Source organism: Gymnodraco acuticeps, unplaced genomic scaffold (assembly GCF_902827175.1).
Source record: "Gymnodraco acuticeps unplaced genomic scaffold, fGymAcu1.1, whole genome shotgun sequence".
Taxonomy (NCBI): Eukaryota; Metazoa; Chordata; class Actinopteri; order Perciformes; family Bathydraconidae; genus Gymnodraco; species Gymnodraco acuticeps.
Window position 1 is genome coordinate 1,505,458 of NW_022989942.1, and position 20,784 is coordinate 1,526,241.

The 20,784-nt window shown below is 40.4% G+C and overlaps 1 protein-coding gene across 1 annotated transcript in view; it reads left to right on the forward strand.

Moving 5' to 3' along the window:
* LOC117542448 (collagen alpha-1(XXIV) chain) overlaps nt 1-20,386 on the forward strand; it is a 90,499-nt gene extending 70,113 nt beyond the window's left edge. The window contains exons 32-60 of the mRNA XM_034210139.1: nt 940-993; nt 2,158-2,211; nt 2,326-2,379; nt 2,627-2,680; nt 3,766-3,819; nt 4,151-4,258; nt 5,093-5,146; nt 5,224-5,331; nt 5,639-5,692; nt 6,520-6,573; nt 6,714-6,770; nt 7,698-7,751; nt 9,397-9,450; nt 9,776-9,829; nt 10,126-10,179; nt 10,624-10,731; nt 13,097-13,204; nt 13,291-13,398; nt 14,671-14,724; nt 14,811-14,873; nt 15,147-15,200; nt 15,666-15,701; nt 16,662-16,697; nt 16,909-16,935; nt 17,482-17,547; nt 17,693-17,861; nt 17,987-18,096; nt 18,611-18,847; nt 18,964-20,386. Coding sequence (XP_034066030.1) covers nt 940-993; nt 2,158-2,211; nt 2,326-2,379; nt 2,627-2,680; nt 3,766-3,819; nt 4,151-4,258; nt 5,093-5,146; nt 5,224-5,331; nt 5,639-5,692; nt 6,520-6,573; nt 6,714-6,770; nt 7,698-7,751; nt 9,397-9,450; nt 9,776-9,829; nt 10,126-10,179; nt 10,624-10,731; nt 13,097-13,204; nt 13,291-13,398; nt 14,671-14,724; nt 14,811-14,873; nt 15,147-15,200; nt 15,666-15,701; nt 16,662-16,697; nt 16,909-16,935; nt 17,482-17,547; nt 17,693-17,861; nt 17,987-18,096; nt 18,611-18,847; nt 18,964-19,110 — 2,244 coding nt within the window. The 3' untranslated portion in view covers nt 19,111-20,386. The remainder of the gene's footprint in view (nt 1-939; nt 994-2,157; nt 2,212-2,325; nt 2,380-2,626; nt 2,681-3,765; nt 3,820-4,150; nt 4,259-5,092; nt 5,147-5,223; nt 5,332-5,638; nt 5,693-6,519; nt 6,574-6,713; nt 6,771-7,697; nt 7,752-9,396; nt 9,451-9,775; nt 9,830-10,125; nt 10,180-10,623; nt 10,732-13,096; nt 13,205-13,290; nt 13,399-14,670; nt 14,725-14,810; nt 14,874-15,146; nt 15,201-15,665; nt 15,702-16,661; nt 16,698-16,908; nt 16,936-17,481; nt 17,548-17,692; nt 17,862-17,986; nt 18,097-18,610; nt 18,848-18,963) is intronic.
* Nucleotides 20,387-20,784: the final 398 nt, after the last annotated feature.

Genomic DNA, 20,784 nt, shown 5'->3' on the forward strand with positions numbered 1-20,784 from the left:
GGAGGACCATTAACCTCACTGATTGGACAAACATAATGTATATCTACTTCCTCAGGCGATTGATGCAGATGCAATAGAGAGGGCACTTCTGTTGTCCACCTCTTGACTCACAGCGCCATCTTGTGTCTGATCAAATCTGCCTCAATCATCAATGTATCATACATTATTCCTCATATGTTCGTTGATTTAAATCTTGAATACGTTTTACATACATCTTCTTGTTTTCCTAAAAAATACTTATAACTATTTTCTTTGACAATAAACTCTCGCTGGCTCAATACACAATATGTGAGATGTGAGAACAGTTTAAGGTTTTTCCGCTTCTTTATTTTCCCTTTTTGTTCAATTGATTCTGCTTCACTCTTTATAAGACTTTTTTTTTTAAACAGCTGAGACGTTTGAGATATTTTCTTTTTCTTTTCAGTCATATTGACTCAGCAACAAATGTTTTATGAGTTTATATTATCATGGAACAGGTTCTAATGTTTCACAAGAAGTTGTTAACCAATGTATTCTACAGCTAATGGGTGATACTGCTGGTGGAAGCATTTTTATCTGATCAAACTTTGGCACATTATTTGTGTTTAGAACAACCAGCTTTCACAACCTCCCACATGAAAAGTCCTGTCAATGTCTCTGCGAATGTTGGATCAAACACTGTTTCAATTTAGGGTATCTTGTCATAACTTGGCAACACAATATGAAGCAGGGAAGCCAACCTGTTTGTGTTGAATTAAGGAGTTTCCGTGTCATGTCTGCAGGCAACACGCAGAAAGATTAGGCGTAGTAAGCTTGTCTGTGGTTAACTTGCTAATTATAATGATGATAATGACGAGAAAAGGTCTGAAGCCAAAGCCAAGCACTCTCATGCTTGTTTTGTTTGAATACACAAATGAATTACTGAAACTACACTGAGCTCATAACTGTGTGTGTTTCCAGGGAAAAGCTGGTATTCCAGGCAACTCCGGGGAGACGGGACCCCACGGAGAACCAGTAAGTGACACTGTTACATTAATGTGGTTATTTCAGGAATCTGCAAACAAACCACAAATTCTGATGACCTTGTCTGTAATTTGTAATACACCATTATTCTTAGCAACGTTTCCAGTGAAACAATCTGTCAGCCTCTGAATTATTTAACCAACACTTAAGAATCACCAATGTTAAGAAGTTATTTGTATTTGTCTGTTTATTGTAATATTCTGTTAGGCTTCACGTGAAGTGATTGGAGATGAGAACCCGCTACGCAAGCACTTAGACAGATATAGTGGAGTAGTGTCAAAAAATAGGCTTTATTTGACCACAGCACAGGCAAGGTGTAGACGAGGAGCTCAGAGAAGGGAGACGAGGAGCAGGACAGACCGGGGGGAGGCTGGGCGTGGCAGGCAGAGCGGCAGGTGTGTGTGTGGATCTGGGAACAGGAAAGAAGCAGGGTTAGGCAGGAATATCCTCTCACTAGGAGCATCAAAAATGTTAGTAGGCCTGGACGATAGTTTACCACTGATGAATAAACGAAGAACTGGCGAAGACTGAGGATGGGAACCAGGGTTTAAAGCAGGTGCAGGTGAGTAGTGGCAATCAGTGAGATGAACAACAGCAGCGGAGGTGAGTTGGCGGGAAACAGAATGTAGGTCAGCCACGCCCAGCCAGGAAGACAGACAGACAAAAACAAACACAGAAGGGGAAAAGAAGGAGGGAGCACTGTAGATCCTCACATATTCTCTCTGAGTTCCTCACAATTTAAAACACCATAACTTGTGCTTCTCCTAGAGATTAGGTTTCAAGTACTTAATTGTATTCCTGGAAATTAGCCGACCCCTCAAGGGCATCAAGAATGTCAAACAATCAGATACAAATATTTATTAGGTTAGAAGGTTCCAAAAACACCAGAGGCCTGGTTTATGTTATGCCTCTCATCTTGCCTTTGGCTGGTCTTCAGTCTTACTCCATGCATTCTGAACTCTCAGATGTTCCTATTCTGCAGACTTAAACATTCAAACTTGCACTACTTGTTTTAATAAACGTAGCCATCATATGCTAGAGTTGTATATTATTATGTACTAGTGTGAAATTCTCAAATATACTGTATCTACTGTATGATTTTATCATTAGGATTGTGCCCTCAAGGCATTTTATGATTGTTAATCTTTTTTGCAGGGACCCAAAGGACCCCCTGGGGAGAAAGGACCTGATGGAGAGCAAGGACCTGAAGTACTTAACCATTTTGCAATTATTTGTCCATGATATTGGGTATTATACTGTAGTTCCAATGTATATAGAACAAATTAAACATGACTCATGCCTTTTTGTTTGTCATCTTGGTAGGGTGTGCCTGGTGCAGAGGGGGAACCGGGTGCCATCGGAGAGCCGGGGTCAAAGGTTAGTATTTTTTGCAACCCCCCCCTCCCACCACAACATTTGTCATGTTGAGCCTCAGTCCCAACCACCCTGCAGCAATGTGAAAAGCTGTGACCTTGACCTCTCAATTTGTACTTTGGCGTGAAACAACAGCTAACTGACAGTCTGACTTTGACTAAGCTTCAGGTATCAATGAACCTCAATGTGAAAGTCTAGGACGGCACATATGTGTTTTGACAGCCCTGTGTTGTGTTTTGTGTTCCTGCAGGGTGATGCCGGGCCTCCAGGAGCTGAAGGGGAGCAGGGGCCGGAGGGATTGAGAGTGAGTTACTGCAAACAACCCACTAATCCTTTCCTTCTTTGTGTTTGGGTACATTTAACCCAGCAGTATATTTATTCACCCTCATTTTCAGGGAGATGTGTAAACCCAGGCTCAAAGAGAGCAATGAGATTGTTTTTGTCTGATGGCCTTTATATATACTGTATATAGCACTTTGACTTCCTGAGTCTCATCTTACTGTTCTGAAAAAATAATTAGATTCAACGTTCTTTAACAGAGTAGCTCGGACAGACAAGGTGTCCTTGCTATTTTCTTTTGCATCACATACTTGGAGGGCTCACAGAGAGCACAGACCTCCACCAAGGTCAAATGCCTTATCTTGCAATGTTGAGAAAAGTGTGAAATAGTTTGTGTATCTTCCCCTTGATTTGGTGATGTTTCAAATTGTAATGGGTTCCTCCTTAGCCCATGTTAAACCCTTCCACCAAGTTTTGAAAAACGAGTCCGTAGTTTTTCTGTTACCCTGCTGACAGAGAGACAAATAAACTCAACAATACCGAAATATAACTGCTATGGCCGAGGTCATAAATGGTCCCCACCAATTTGACATGTTAAACCAAATGTGTCTTATTAGATATATTATTTTATATGATCTTATTACTTATTTTATTGCCCATCAGTAATATTAGCTGTGAGTAGATATAAAGCTGCCTTGTAACTTTCCACCACAGAGGGCAGTGAAAGACTGGTGTAAAGTTACTCTGACACTCTTACATGATCCCCCATTATTACTTTGACAGTTGCATAAATTGATGATATTGAAAGTGATCCCTGCTCTATACTTGTGCACCTTGTAGTCTCAATCTGTAATAGGTTGGTTTACACAAAAAATGAAAATGTATTTCCTCAAGTTAGCCTTTATTACTAGCTGTTATTACTACTTGAATTTGTCCTGGATTTGAGATGCTAACACGCAAGCAACACGTAAGCAACAGTTCTTTTTTGCATAAGCAGTGTCCCTTTTACTAAATATAACTCACCATCGCAGAGGAAATAACAAAGTAACAGTTCTCACAGTTGAGATTTCAATTGTTTTGGTTTTGTATAAATGGGATTTTCTTTTTTAGGGTCTTTCTGGTCCCACTGGTGAAGACGGCCCTCAAGGAAAAGACGGACCCAAGGTAGGATTGGCAAGACCTTTTTTTCATACATTTACTTCACTCCTTTTTATTTGAAATCCAGATGTAGAGTCATGGTTTTGTTTCAGCAGCGTTTTTACAACAATAAATGGGAGTTTTCAGTAAAGTATGCCTTCTTCAGGTCATCAAAAAGAAAAACAAATGCACTTCCCATGTTTTCAAGTGTGGCAAATGATAACAAGTGTTTCTTTCTGTAAGGCATGGTCTGACCCATCAACCTCATATTATTAAACCTTCTAAATGATAACTGAACTGTCTTTAACTCAGTTTCCCCTGCTCTACCTCTCACTTTTGGTGACAATTACACCTTCAGGGTGAGCCTGGGGAGGCTGGGCCAATCGGAGAGCCAGGAGAAAAAGGAATAGAAGGTGACCCTGGACCCATAGGACCACCCGGAGGGCCTGGGAAACAGGGCTTTCGTGTACGTTTATTTTATGTTTCCATACAGCTCCTCTGGGGGAGCGGCTTAATTAATAGAAACTGCTGTCTGTATTATCATTTAGTTTGACTCAAAAGAGACAGACTTGCTTTAACAATGATATGTATGATTTCATGTCCCTTTTTTGAAGCAAAAACTATATCTGAAAAAAGCTGGTAGTTTCAGTTAGTCACAGAACGGGTACTTCTAGTTACCAACTGTGTTTTTTATGTTAGACCCAAACACAGATTGATGGATTATGAGCATACAGCTGATGCGTCATGGCAAGATAAATCACATCTTAAGAGTTAAGACCCCCCCCCCGACTGACAAAGCAGATGACTAAAGTGCTTTGAACCAAATAGTGCCTTCTTTATCCCAGTAGGGGTCAGCCTTCTCTTCAACAAAGCCTTTTTGCTACAACGGCAGTAAAAATACAATGTCTTAGATTGTGGTTTCAGCACTGTGTGATAATGGTCAGTCAAACTCACCTTTTTGTTTGAAATACAGATCCTATCTAAAGGTCTTTAGGGGCGTAAAGGTCACATGTGTCACGAGATTAGACCCCTTCTGAGCACACATATAAACTGCTCAGAGAAAGCAGTATTGCACAGTTTATAAATGTGTAAGCTGACAAACCTTATAGTCATTTTTAATGTTATTGTGAAGCTATTCACCTCTGTAGAAAGTTGTCCACTCATAATGTCTTTTTAAAAAATAATGTAGTATCAGAATCTACAGGTGGGTGTTTATAAATCATGTGCAGTTATCAATGCCTCTGATTATAGAATGGATTGTCGGGTTTATGATAATCATTTCATGTTTCTCCTGCTCAAGGGGCCCGAGGGAAAACTGGGGCCCCCAGGGAACAGAGGGCGGCACGGAAAGAAGGTAAGGACCACTACTTTTTTCACCCACAATGAAGTGTGCTGTTTCTCACCCCCAAATGTCAATCTGTCTATTTCCAGGGAGAGAGAGGTCCTCTGGGTCTTGTCGGTGAGACTGGCTCTCGGGGAGACATCGGCCAGCAAGGCGAGCCGGGGCTGAAAGGGGCTCGGGGAACTCGAGGCACACCAGTTAGTTCCATTCTTCCTGTCTCATGTATTCATCCTTTTTTCGCGGTCAAATAATAAAGTCAAAGTATTGTTAATAGAGTGCTACTGTTTGATGGCCTGCAAACTGGCATGCTGTGTGAGTACTGGTGTTACATCGTAGGGAACGAGATTTGAAACAAACAAACTTGTCTGTGGACTAATGTCATGCACTGATAGCCTTTGTATCTGTTTAAGGCCAATGTTGTATTTAGCTGACGCAGCAACACAAAAAAGCAGAACAAATGGATTTACGGTCTTATTGTAAGGACATTTTCTGCATTGCTTCCAGGGTCAGCCTGGAGCCATGGGGGTAGAAGGGCAACCAGGACTGGCAGGATACACAGTGAGTATCTCCCATCTGTGGTTTTATGTTACATATGTGCTGTCATATTCTAACAGCATAGTAAACCCTGAGTGATCTGTAGTCTAGGCTCAGCAAATCCCACCATGTTTACATTTACATGTCACAGAAGAGGAATACTAAATTATCTACATTGTATACAAAATCCAGGATTCCTCTCCAATCTAGAAAAAGCTATTAAAGTACAGTTTGAGGATATACATTAAACGTAAGCCTACTTAAAAACATGCTTAAGATACAGATGTCAACTCCAAAAAGGGGGTTCAATCATACTCGCCTCCCCTGGGAGCCGTGCGCTGTGAATCAAACATGTGCTCGAGACATCCTGGTTTGAGTCTTGTGAAGTAAACATCATGCCTGCTATTCTTATATTTCCTATAACTCTTAACTGATTCATTGGAATACCAGGAAAGAAATACCCAAATATTGGCAAGATAAAAGAGCAGAGGTTGAATTTAACGGACAACTCTAGCAACTCCACACCTTCTTCAATGCTAACATCAGTGGGTTTAGATTGCATTACTTGAGCGGGGCACCTCAAGTGTCTTTTTGTGTGTGTAGAGGTGTTCGGTTGTGTGCGGAGGCTCTCAGACCCCTTTGACTCAGGTTGCTGTGTGATTTCTGAGTGTGTGTCAAAGCCCAAATCCTTCAGTGACTGATAGAGCTGCTCTTCAAAGAGTGTTGTTTACATTAAACAGTTCTGATTAATATGTTGACAGCAAAGCTCATGTTTCTCCTAGAAACATGCTGTAGCCAGAAAGAGTTTGGCAGCTTTGTGGGCTACTATAATCTGCGTTCATTTTTTTCAGGGTCACCCTGGCAAGTCTGGGCCCATTGGACCACCCGGGCCTAAAGGTGAAAAGGTAATATAACACTCAAACTAGTGTTTGAAATTGAATTATTTCAGTGGTTGAGGCCTTTTGTGTTATTGTACTTTAACATACTGTCAGGTTGCAAAATCTATTATGTCTGCATGTGTGATTGTGATTTTGCTACATTCCAGGGTTATCCAGGGGAGGACAATAGGACCCCAGGACTGCCAGGGCCCTTAGGTGAACCAGTAGGTCTTGCTTTCCTTTAAACTCTCCTTTCTGATCCCTAACACAAACTATGTTTATTCCAAGCCATTTAATTGACACTGAATGTAAGAGTTAATCTCCTGAGTTTTACGCCGAGTACACACATTTTTGTCCCACCAGATTGACCATAATGAATAAGTCTTTCTGTTGTTAAACCTGCATATGGACCCAGATTATCAACCTGTGTGGCAAGGATCTTCTTTGCTCATTAGTATGAACAAGCTGAAAATGTTTGGCCACAGTTTGCCTAGCTGGGTTTGTGTTCCAATATTTGCCCATAATGAAAATCACACTGAACACAAATGTTCTAATGTAAAAACTGAAAATGGCTTAATTTCTGTCCATTTGTTGTTTGTTTATCTAGTTTGATGATGGCCATGACTCACCTTAGTTTACCCCAAATGATTTTATAGAAGAGAAAACAAAGCTGTTCTTAGACTAGTACCAAAAGAGGATCAGGACTGATCAAAGAGTCTTAGCACCAAAGTTATACCATGACTCTCATGCATGTTGAGACACATTTCTCAGCACTTGACTAGGCCACTAACACAGGCCCATATGGCATTAACTGTCAGGGTTACTGGAAGGTATAGATAGCAACCTACCATATGAGTAGTATTGGATTATCAAGTTGGCACAGTATTAGTGTACATAGCTAGAGCAACACAATGGCAGTCTGTGTCTTGCTGCAGCCCCAACCAAAATTGGCTGGAAGTAAGGATCAGGGTGACATTGCGCATTTCCATTTGACTCCAGTTAAGATCCGTTGCACAGGTCACATCTATACAATATGCTGAGAGGTGACTGTCTATAAGTAGTTGTCCAGCTCAATTGACGCTTTATGGGTATAAATGAAGGTATGCATGTACAGTATGTGTGTTCATGTGTGAGCATCTGTGTCTACACAGGGGCCCCCAGGAGAACGAGGGGAGCGTGGAGAGCCTGGGGATGAAGGATATCAGGTATACAAAACCATTAAAAAACCATTAAACATATAACACAGATTGTTGTTCATACTCTTTTGGCTCCATTCATTACCACACGGCTCAGGTACAGTGAGCGTACACAATACATGTTGAAGGGGATAACCACAATTCCAGAAATAATGCTGCATGAAGTCTGTCTTTTTGTCACTTGATGCCTCTGAGGAACATATGTTATTTTGAAAGGTTGGTGTTTTCATTAGTCTGTGAATGGATCTACAAATGTGGTCTGTACATGACGCATTTTAAACACAAACATTGTTTAATTTCGCTGACGGTTACAATCAATAGTTTTGATGCATTATCATTGTTATTCTTTTCCCTACTGGTTTCTAAGCCTAAATGTTGCCTCCAGTCGTCCTTTTTTAAATTGGTATAATCAAAACATTTGAAAACATTTCCATAATATAGAGTTTTATTTAAGTATCTTACTTCTATGCTAGATGAAAGTGGTACTTTCAATTAATTGTTTCTAAGACTCATTAAAGCTACATAATGAAACCCTACCTGAAAACCTTTTCCTCTCAGAGGTGACCTTGACCTTTGCCCACAGTGTAAACCCTAACTTCCCCACTTATCTGAGCTCCCAGCACGGCTAGCTAGCATTTGCAGCATTTAGCGAATTTAGCAACAGTCGCTAACCCCGGAGGCACAGATTTTCTTGCTGAAACCCTGAATATTTGGTCTAATTTCAGTGTAACTGTTGTGAGTGCAGTCCTCTGATATATTCCTGTAAGCCCGCGTCACACTGTCCCGAAATTGACACCCGATGGACACACGAATATGGAATTGTGAATTTCGCACGAAGTTGCCCCCGAACCACACACGAAGGCAACATTTACATTACATTTAAGACATACAACTGCAACGAAAGTAACAAAAACAATTATGTTAAAGTACTATGATACTGTACTGATATTTTCAGACTTTGTTCTTTACTTTCTCCGTCTTTATATGTAGAAGATATTAACTTTTCTCCGTAATGTTGTTTCCATAGCAACAACAACTTCCTGTCAACTCGCCTTCAAAATAATATATTATATCCTTTTCAGTTTCACAGAACACAAATTGGGTTATTTACATAATATATTTACATGATTTTGTTGTGCAATAAAACAACCCGATGGACACACGATAGAAGAAATGTTCAAATTCGGCTCTGATCGTAACAACATCGGGCCATTCGTGAGGGCATCTTAAGCCTTCGTATGACCGCCGGTGGAGTTTCTCAGGCCCCGGCAGAAACTTCTTGAGCGGTGGAAAAATCTTTGGCATGCCAAAATATTGACGAAGGACCTTGCGAAGGTTCATTTTCGTGTTGAATTTGTGTGTCAATTTTGCCCTTCGTAAGGCCATCGTGAGGGCATCTTGTTATCATCGGTGCCATCGGGCATTCGCCCCGATCAGAGTGAGGGTGAATGCACCGATGATAACACGAAGATGACACGACTTGACAAGATGCCCGATGTTGTTACAATTAGAGCCGAATTTGAACATTTCCTTTATCGGGTGTCAATTACGGGACAGTGTGACGTGGGCTTTAGTAAATGATGGTAACCTCAGAACTCATCAAGATTTAGAATCAGATTGAAAAATATAGTTATATTTTTTTAATGTTTTCCAGGGCCATGTTGGTACCACTGGGCTTCGTGGGGCTGTTGGACCACAAGGCCCTCCGGTAAGTCATTACATTTCTCTATTGTAGTATATAGTATATCATAATAGTACTGTATACGCTCTTTAATATTTTTGGTACATCCATTTGAATCACCATACCAGTGGATTGTACACAAAGTGAAGCGTATAAACTATGAAAAGGGAAGTAAAGGATAGATCAAAAATGTTTATTCTATTCATTGCATTTGAAAAGTTTCAAATGTTTAGAAAATATATAGAATCATTTTACCGTCATTATTTCAACAGGTTATTTTGTAGACACTTTTGAGTATGGATTTATATATTTATAAATATTATTGTTTGTTTGTGTGTTTGTCTTTGTTCAGGGGTCCCCAGGCATCCCTGGAGAAGCAGGTCCAAAAGGAGAGATAGGAGCCCCGGTGAGTCCCTGTAAATCCCCATAGCAGGAAAGACATATATTACATACATAAAAGTTCCTTTTTAAATGTGGTTACTTCCCTGCAAAAATGACAGACGGCTTCAGCATCAGCATGTTTCTACTGCCACTTTTAGTAAGGGCGACACAATAAACTCAGCTTACCAGGAGTAGCAATATATTATTATTAGGAAAGTACAGAAACAGTTCTCCACAAGACACATGAGGCGAGTGATGTACATAACTGTGTTTTGTGAATCCCCATTTATGGTTCATTCTTAATGTGTGTGTTTAATCCAGGGCTTGGCTGGAAAAATTGGAGCAAGAGGGCTGACTGGAACTCCTGGCATGGAAGTGAGTGGCACATCACCTCAACCAAATGCATGGTTCAGAGAGAGACAGCAGCATAACAATCAAAAGCACTATCAACTGTTTGAGCTTTTTGATAATGATAATGCAGCTTGGCATATGGGAACAGCATCACCAAAGTATTGCATGTTTACAAATTGGTTACCACTACTGCATATAAAGAGGACAGAGAAATCAATGAAGAGAAAATTATCATGTAACTTAAATGCCTTGCTGTTCCCTTGCTCTCGAAGTTAATATGATGAATGGGCGTTTGCCAAAAACGTTATGGATCTTTAATTTAGTCCTGGCAGAAAACCTTTGGCTGAAGTCTGCTGCAATTCATCTCTTTATCTACAGTGGTGATTTTAGAGAGAGAATTAGGGTGTTGAAACCTGGAAGCATTGTCTGAGATAGTAACACATTGTTACTGTTTTGTATCATTTCCAGGGGCCAATCGGTTTACCTGGACTCACAGGAATGATGGGTTACCCAGGGTCGGATGGTCCCCCAGGACTGACTGGCCTACCAGGATTTCCAGGAAAAAAAGGACGAAAGGTAATCGATGGGAGCATTTATATAGTCAGTTAAGTCAGTCATAAAGACAGTCATGATTAAATGAATGGCTTCTCTTTTTCTTTTCAAAATGATGAAGCTGACTATTGGACTAAAACTCATGTACACAAGAACCCGGTTTTATATTGCTATTTATCAAAACATCTTGCTCAGTAACATTGATGTAAGTCGCAGAAGGAGTCAGATGATTTCATTGTATTTCATCTAAGAGGACTTTCCCTTCCCTTCACTCTGGGCCAAATCTCTATAGCAGACTTGTGGGCTGAAACAGGATAATATACAAAGCTGTTGATGCATGCTCATCTTGCTTCTATTCACTACATGAGTTTATTCTCCACTGCTCTGTGGAGGCTGTCACAGCAGGAGAGGTCCACTGGATCCTTTGCTTTCATTTTAACAATACGTATTTTCATAGTGAGAAAGATACTGTAATAAGGCTTTCCTTCCTTCCTGCTGCTGGCAGGCTGCAGAGTCTCTGCAGAATCCTCTTTTTTGTTGTTAGTCATTATAACCATTTTGTTCTTTTCTTTCCTCACTATCTGCTGAATGTTTTTTTTCTATTCACATTTGCAGCTGGATGCATGTTCACAGTGAGCAACAAGAAATGAATGCAGTACAGGACAACCTGTACTGAGCAGGTCAGGTGCTGGAGTCTCTTTTGGGATAGCCATTAAGTAGAAGATTCATGTACGTGTGATTTCATCAGGAAACTCTGATGGTCACTGATTTGTATCAACAAGCCTCAAAAACACAGTCTCACATGTTTAGCGCGCATACAGAGGATTAAGAACGCCTGAACTGCTTGGTCAGTGAGTGTTGTCAATTACAAATAGATTTTGATGTGTCTGATTTTACTTATGCAAGAGCTTTCCAGCACCTGCAGGTTTGGACTTCACCCAGTAAACCTGGTTCCTGAAGTATCTGCTCTCCTAACAGTGATGGAGGAACAGAAGCCACACCACTTGTGAGGCAACGACCCACTCAATCTATTATTCTAATATCACTCGCTCCCTTGTGCCTCAGCACTCTGCTGATGGAGCAGGAAACCACCGAGCTCTGAGGTGTGAGAGAGCACTCAGTGACAGACGGCCAGTCTTATGGATACACTTAAGGAGCACGATGTCAAGAAGTAAACCAGGACGGGCCATCTGACTTCAGCACCACGGTTTATAGCTATGACTGTACGATGCGTTTAGAATTAGTTTGAATATATTTAAATAAACATTGAACATAATTTCATTCCATTTTTTTATTATATATAACACAGCTTTGTCCACTTTTCTTTTAGCCTTTGTTTGACATAGCCTTTCACTAAATAAATATAACTTTTCCCTGTTGGTATATTTAAGCTCCAACCTCAAAAAGTAGGGTGTAAGGCAAGCTGTTTAAGATGGGGAGATTAGGTTTAAGAGCCTGTTGATGTTTTCTGGTCCTATAGTTGGTTCCACTGAAGGACCAGAGGAAGTTTCAGTTGGTTTCACTGTTCAGGATTCAGGGAGATGCCTTTCTTCCCCTGCTTCATCCCCCCATCTTTAGGAGCAACGTTTGAGTGCTTCTCCTCCTCGTATATTTCTGAGTTGGTTGTTTTGTTAACCACATTCATGAGTCTTGGCAAGACTTTGACCGTTGAACTTTTAAGGTATCAAAACTATGGAGCAATATATTGATTAGTGCAATGCTTTTCAATCAATCAATCAATCAATGTTTATTTATATAGCCCAATATCACAAATGTTACATTTGTCTCAGTGGACTTCACAGTTTGTACAGAATATCAGTATGACAATACGACACCCTCTGTCCTTAGACCCTCACATCGTACAAGGAAAAACTTCCGGAGAAAACCCACAGTTTAAAGGGGAACATGGGAGAAACCTCAGGGAGAGCAACAGAGGAGGGATCCCTCTCCCAGGACGGACAGACGTGCAATAGATGCCGTGTGTAAATCGAAGAGATAATACATTTACAACATAGGTAGACCAAATGTTTGGAAATGCATTTGTCTATAATAAGAAGATGAATCCACGAGGATGTCAACAATCCTGTGGGAGCCATCAGGGAAGTAGTATGATGAGAGTCAGGCAGGACCACAGTGACAGCTTTTTTGCTTGTATCTTGTGTACAGGGTCACTCAAACACACAATGCTGATGGTTTTGTGTTATTCTGCTGCTGTACTGAGAAACTAAGCCATAAAGACCAGGAAGATTGGAACGCTAGCTGTAAACATGGATCTAAACAATGCAGATTTTAGAATATCTAAATATGATATTTAAAAAAAAATAGTAAATTAAACTCTGAATTCTTCAAAGATAATATTTAATTGACACCAACTTCGGTATGCATCCAGGGTCTGAAAAATGTGGATGGACAAGAGGGACCTGCTGGACGTCCAGGTCCCAGGGGAGCGATTGGACTTCCTGGTCTACCTGGAGAAAGAGGACCCCCTGGACAGAAGGTGAACAAATTATAAATATTAACATAATTGTAAAGAAATCTGGTTGTATAAACTATTTTTAAAATTCTTGCTCTTCGTTGGTTCAGGGAGAACTTGGACTGCTGGGGGATCGGGGATCAGCGGGAATCAAAGGCATGGAGGGGTCTTCAGGTGACCAGGGCAGGACAGGTGACCTAGGACCCAAAGGACAACCAGTGAGTATATACAAGCATTACGTATTTAAGCCAAAAAAACAACCTAAAATAGCTTGGAGTTATTGAATAACAAGTATAGTGTAATAAATATTGTGGCAAGTTTTTTTTTAAAGGCACACAATTGAGGTTTAGATTTATAATGAGCATTTACATACAGTATGCATAATTAACTAAACTGTCATTAAGCAAAATAAAAATATGCAAGTAGAAGTTAACTACGGTATTTACACTAAAACTGTGAAAAATTATCCTTTCGGTGTGAATGTCTTATGTGAAACCTGTTCCTCGTTCTACCCGTGATATCAGATTGATACATTTCACTAGTTTTAATGTTTCACAAAACAGCAGGTCTTTCACACAGGTTACTACATTCCTTGTGTTAAATTGATACCATCCCTTGGGTTTTATAAGCTTATATACTCTACGTTCTAGCTCTCTAAATATAGCTTCAGGGGGTTAGGTTGCCTTTGTGCGTGACTCTTTTCCGCAGAGTGCAGAAACAACTTATCCGGGTGAGACCAGGAATGGAAACATTCCGAGTGGTGAGCCCAACTTATGTAAGATCCTCACCCTCCAGAGACCTGAAAGAGAGGTGCTCCACTTTTGTTATGTAACTCCTCAAAAATGAAGAGAAAAGAAACAACATTGGATCCCCTGCCCTCCCCACCCTCAATAGATTTCTCCGTTGATGCTCATGAAACAGAGAGCAGACTCAGTCCCTTGGGTCCGATCGCTTTACACTTTTCACTGAATAGAGTTTCTCTATGAAGTTGCTGGCCCGAAAGCAATGCTGTCGAGGATATGGATGACTGACTGTACAAACATAGTGTCTGCCACCCTGGACCTTAGACAGTGCTCATACACAGAATAGGGTACAGACATCAAACCCCACAGAGGGGTGTGTGTTAGTGGGCTGAGGCTACTGTAGTATCAGACATAAACCCTTGTGTGTGTGCCCCAGTCCTTTGGAGCAGTAGGTGAATGGCTCAAAACTGCTGTTCAGAATGTTCAATAGTAGTAGAAGTTTAGTACACATGTAGACTATATGAGATTTATAGAAGTATTCAAAGACAATGACATTGTTCATTAACAGTATTGTTACTAACGTATTGAGTTTAAAATGTTCATAATATATTACAGGTAAACACTGCAAGTCATGGCAAGGGAATTTTGCACATACTGTGATTATGGTACAAAACGCATACACAATGACTGTGTGTAGAAGGCAAAGCTCCTCTGTTGCTATGATATAATCGTCTTTTCTGCTTGCAGGGGGAATCTGGAGATCTGGGATTGATTGGTCTACAGGGCTTTCCAGGGCCAATGGTAAGAATGTTATCATATACAACATGATAAAACATAACGTTTATAAGATGACAATTTCACCGCAATTCACTTTTTTCTTCCAACAGGGGCCGCATGGGGATCTGGGATTCAGAGGCTTCCCTGGCCCCAAAGGCCCAATGGGCACTGTGGTAAGTTTTGATATAAAAAGAAAAGTGCTTTCTGTACTACTTGGGTTAAAACCGCTGTAATGGGAAACATTTGTAATGGGAAAAATTAAAAAAATACAAGAATCTAAAATACACTTTCAGATCTCTTTAACTTCTCTGTACACAAACGTTCTGTTGCGATCACTTAGGACACCACATAGTCTTGTGGGAAACGATACATTGCAAACACTTTTGCAAGCAGTCTCATGGTTGTGAAGTATCAATTGAGATTCTCAACCCTCTTGTTTGTGTCAGGGATTCACTGGACCCGTCGGCCCTGAAGGAATGATCGGCCCAATGGGAAAACCTGTACGTTGCTTGTTTGTGTGTGTGTGTGTGTGTGTGTGTGTGTGTGTGTGTGTGTGTGTGTGTGTGTGTGTGTGTGTGTGTGTGTGTGTGTGTGTGTGTGTGTGTGTGTGTGTGTGTGTGTGTGTGTGTGTGTGTGTGTGTGTGTGTGTGTGTGTGTGTGTGTGTGTGTGTTGTGTGTGTGTGTGTGTGTGTGTGTGTGTGTGTGTGTGTGTGTGTGTGTGTGTGTGTGTGTGTGTGTGTGTGTGTGTGTGTGTGTGTGTGTGTGTGTGTGTGTGTGTGTGTGTGTGTGTGTGTGTGTGTGTGTGACAAGGCAATGGTCAGCAAATTCAGTAAAAACTGAAAATGATTTTGAAACTATAGAAGTCAGAGATGTTTTGCCATGTGCTTATTCAAGTTTATGAGAACAGTTTTGGACACAATGCTACTGAGTAAATGTTAATGTCGTTACGTATATTTCTTCCGTAGGGGCCAAGGGGTCCAAAAGGAAACGGTGGTGAAATGGTAAGATCTGTTTCAGACCATAACCAAACCTTAAAAAAGTCTGTCAGACTGATTATATGATAATGGTTTTCAATGTGTGATTATACAGTATGTTTATATTCTGTGTAATTACATCATGATTCTACTTTGAGTCAGACTGAGAAAACTTCACTGGGCCGGTTATCATGACGCATCTTCGCAGCAGATTGATGGTGTATAAAATACCAACTGTACATGACAAAGGCTGTGTTTTAAGATGCATGAAAGCTAGCTGGGGTTCATCTGTTGTTGTGTTTATGTGACTGTCCTTAAGTGACTGCAGATCTATATTCTTAGGTCAAAATAAAAGTAGCTGTGTTCAGTCTCGCTGTGGGGCCTTAGAGAACTCTCAGACCCTCTTGTGTAAACACTGTTGAGGAAATGCCTTGTCAAAATATTAGCATGGCTAACCACAGTGCAATCCACATATTCACTCCTATATCCCTGTTCCCACTCTGTAATGTAAACTGTAGTAAGATTTTTGGTTTAGCCTAAATCCCTGTACACTATCACACAGAAACAGACTGTGGAAACAATGGCCCCTTCATTCTAGCCTTTTCTCAAAAACTGATGATGTTGCACATGTTCATGCTCTCACATTTATGGATATGAATTACCAGAAACCGCCTGTTTCATAAAATGCCCCCACCATTACTAATTGAAAAATGCACCAATGCATTTTGGAGGAATTCCATTTTTTTCATTCTGGATAGACACATGGTCAAAGGAGAAAATGAATCATCATTCCCAGAAGTTAATTAGGTTCCATTCTGCTCTGTGTGTTTGCACTTTCAACATCCGATACAAATACATTTTAAAGCTCTCACTTGCTAATGTGGTATAAATGCAAGGTGTTTTCACAGGTCAACAGAGCCAACAGGATAAACTGAATACATTATTATTACATCATGTTAACACTCATTTTCTTTCTCACATTTTCAGGGGCCACAAGGACCACAGGGAGGTCCAGGACCAGGTGTAAGTTAACCTTACTACCACTTTTCAGCTTTCTACGACAGTTCACATACTCTATATATGTCTAATTATAAAGCACTAAGGTTCATCTCGTGGTACATTATCTCTTACATTGTGTAAAAGACATGTTTTAACAGAATGTGATCTGACACCAACCACATTGGGCTCATTTTTCACTGTGTCACTCATCTTGTCTTCTTTCTTCCTACCTTAGGGACCCCGTGGGGCTCCTGGTCCAACAGTAAGTGCTGTGTGTCACTCATGTAGACAGGTAGTTAGGATCAGCTAGAAGTCTGGATACTTGTTTTTAGTTTCATGTAAAAGACATAAGGTTTGGACCATAGAGTTGCAGGGAAAATTGTCCAGCACTTACGGAGTGATTTAAAAATATCAATGATATAATGATGATGGCAGTCATCAATGCTTAGCCTTTTCTGGCACTGATAAAAATCCTCTTCACGTTTCCTATCTGTCAGAATTTCTGGATTACACAGCTTTCTGCTACCTGAATGACCTTTTCCTGTCGGAACAATTCCCCAGAAAAACAACACAAGAACCGAGAAAAACACAAGAACCGAGAAAAACAACTACACATCTTTCTTTTTGTTTATACACCTTATGTGATATCCGTAGTGTTTATGCTGGGACGATGTGTTATTCTTCCCCCTACTTAAGAAATAAATGTCAGGGACTTTTTGATGCAAGACTTATTTTACTACGTTACTGTGGTATTAGGGTGTATTCTTATTCTATTCAACTTTTATAACTGTTGACTTTGAATCCACAGAGGCAGATGTATGTCGACTCAGCAATCTACGGTCTATCTGAGTCAAATGTTGCCCTGGGGACAGAGGTAAGGCACTAATACACTCGGGCAGTTGAGGGGGTGAATGGCTGGATTTCTTATTGCGAGGACATACCAATTACTTTTTGTTGGTATTGTAAGTGTAATATTGATCTTTGGAGTCTCAAACGCTGTCTTTTCCGTTCTCTACCAGAGTTACCAGAACACAGAGATGAGCCTTCCAGAGCAGAATACAGAGATCCTTAAGACTTTACACTACCTTAGCAGCGTGATTGAGAGCATCAAAACGCCTCTGGGCACGAGGGAGAATCCGGCTCGTGTCTGTAAAGATCTTATGGAGTGTGATCACAAGCTGAAAGATGGTGAGTCTCATCTACCTGATACTGAGGGGATGGATGAGAGGATTTTAGGCATATGCGTTTTTTATTAATAAAATTCCTGTCTTGCTTTTCCTGTCTCCGTCTGTCCTCTCTTCGCCAACTGTTAGGTTGGTTCTGGATTGATCCAAACCTGGGCTGTACCTCTGATGCCTTCAAAGTCTTCTGCAACTTTACCGCAGGAGGGCAGACCTGTGTACATCCAGTGGCTTCTGATAAGGTAACATTAAAGTGGAACGAAGATGAACATGAATATGTCAAGGTACTAGATAAAACAAAGGACTGTTTTAATGCTTAGTGTAAACCGTCCCCATCCATGTCAGTTGATTGTTTGAACTTCAATTAAGTGTTTTCTCGTCTACTTCCTTAATGCACATTTTGAATTTCAATTACATCATCTCGTCTGCAGTGTTCTGACTAGAAAAATGAAATTACTGCTATACCTCTTTTTACCTCAAAGAAACATTTTATTGGTTGTATAAAAGTAATCTTAACATGCCTTAATTCACATTTAGTTTTATAATTTTCTTCATTCTGTTAAAATGTGCGATTAATTTGGATGGAAACCTAGCACCACAACAATGGGATTTATTCAGATTAATCTAGTAACTTAACTGCAAAAACCCTTGGCTCGTCCTTAAGCTTGACTTTGTTGGATGTTGTGTCCAACTTTTCAAACTGAATTTTAAATTATAAAAGCAGACTGAGCACACTGTTTCTGCTCTCAACCACAGATGGTGTTTGGGGTAGGGAAAGTCCAAATGAAGTTCCTCCACTTACTTAGCACTGAAGCCAGTCACAGCATCATGCTCCACTGCCTGAACGACCCTCCCTACGGCACCACCGGCAGCCTCAGCTCCACCGGACCCTCACAACGAGAAAACGGCCCCCTACGGTTTCAGGGCTGGAACAAACGGATGTTTGAGAAAGACACACTACTTGAACCACATGTGCTGCAAGACGAGTGCAAGGTAATGATCATGACAGAGAAATGTTTTTGCAATGTTATGAAATACTTATTAAAATATATTCTATCAAATTTAAGATGAATCACTTTGTATTGTCTCCTCTATGCATCCTTCTTCAGATCCAAGATGGCAGCTGGCACCAGTCACGTTTCTTCTTCCATTCTCAGGACAGTCGTCAGCTTCCGATTGTGAACATACAGGAATTTCCCACATCACAGCCCACTAGTCAGCGACGTATAGAAATCGGTCCGGTCTGCTTCCTTTGACCCCAACATCACTGTCCTGTAACAAATTACATGAACTTTTAAAATGCAAGGCTGTTGCAAAAGCTGCCTACCAAAGAGCATGTGTCTCTGACAGAGTGTTGGAATCCGCTATGCGAGCAACAACCGCCCCATGTACAATCAAAAGCACGCTTACATAGAAGAACTCAATCTCTCCGGAACATCCGGGCCAAGAAGGCCAAAGGAGAGGTGTATACCAATATTTATCATAAATTGTATGTACAAAAGTATGTTTTTCATTGATAATTAGTCAAACTGTGCTTAGGTTGGCTGTACAGATGTCACTCCCTGATCACAGGCCAGGGTCTCACTTAGCAGCAGCCTATTCTAACCTCAAAAATCACACCCCCCTCCCCCCCCCCCCACGCCCAAGCTCACCCAGACGTCCACAGCAGAGGCCTAACCCGAAGGAGCGTGCCAGGCCTCTACATAGGAGCACTGTCGATCCACAGTTTTTTTTATGAGTGCAATAGCATGTGCATAATGTGTGACTGCTTGATATTTCACTTTCCTATCAAAGGCTATATGATACATTGATTTAACTTCCTGCGGTCCTGCCCAGTATGACCCGTACATCTTGACAGATGGTGCTCTACCTCTACCTGGTCAATTGCTTTCTAGATAGTTGCTAATATCAAATTAGTGTTTTTTTTGCCTTTGTGTTGTATGTACCGGTTACATCAAGATTTGTTTTTTTGTCTAAGTACTTATGTTCATTTGGTCATTTCTAATTTATGAACCATTTTTGTATACACTACATTTTATTGTAGCCTTTCCTTTTAAGTGGTAGGTTCTTCAGGGGAAACCTATCATTGGTGCTGCAAAACAGAATGATTCATCAGTGAGTTTTACATTTCCTGTGTATATATGGACAGCATACTGTATGTTTATTTATATCCTTTTTTGTTTGTGTTCACATTACTGTACCACAGTAAGTTATACTCTCAGAGAACTATTTGGTCCATCACAACTCAGTCTAAAAAAGTATTTATGTGTTAACGGTGTGTTTGTGTGTTCACGCCTGTGACTGTATGTTTATCATACTGTCATTTTGGTTTAGTCAGTGGTGGTTGGTTAGGTTCACTGGCAGCTACATAGAGCCAGTCAGATTACACAAAAACCCATTCATCATATTAAGTTATGTTACCTTGAACAAAGTGTAATTATATAAAGTTTGTGCAGGATAAAGGTGGATGCAAATGTGTAAATAATAAATATGTTGTCAAACAAATAAATGGAGCATTTTATCCACAAATGGTTTTGTAGTGTTTTTGAAATGCTTGGACTTGTAAAATATCCACAAATGCTCTTGAATTTTAGATAAGTGTATTTTATTTTTATATTCTTTATATTGGGGAAAGATGATCAACACACTTTTATGTTAATTGTACATTGTATATACTTACATGCCTCTTATGGCAATCCCTTTAGCATAGGTTTTCTATCTAAACTGGAACATATCTAGATGCACGTAACTCAGTGAAACCGCTGATCAAATGTGGTTTGTGTAAATAATCTCTCTCACACTTGCACATTCCTTAAAGAAATACAGATATAAATCTGCAATGACTCCAACCCCAATAAACTCATCCTCTATATGCATACAGTATTTGAGGTGAGGAACTAAACTTGGAAAAAACACCAAGTATTGTTGAA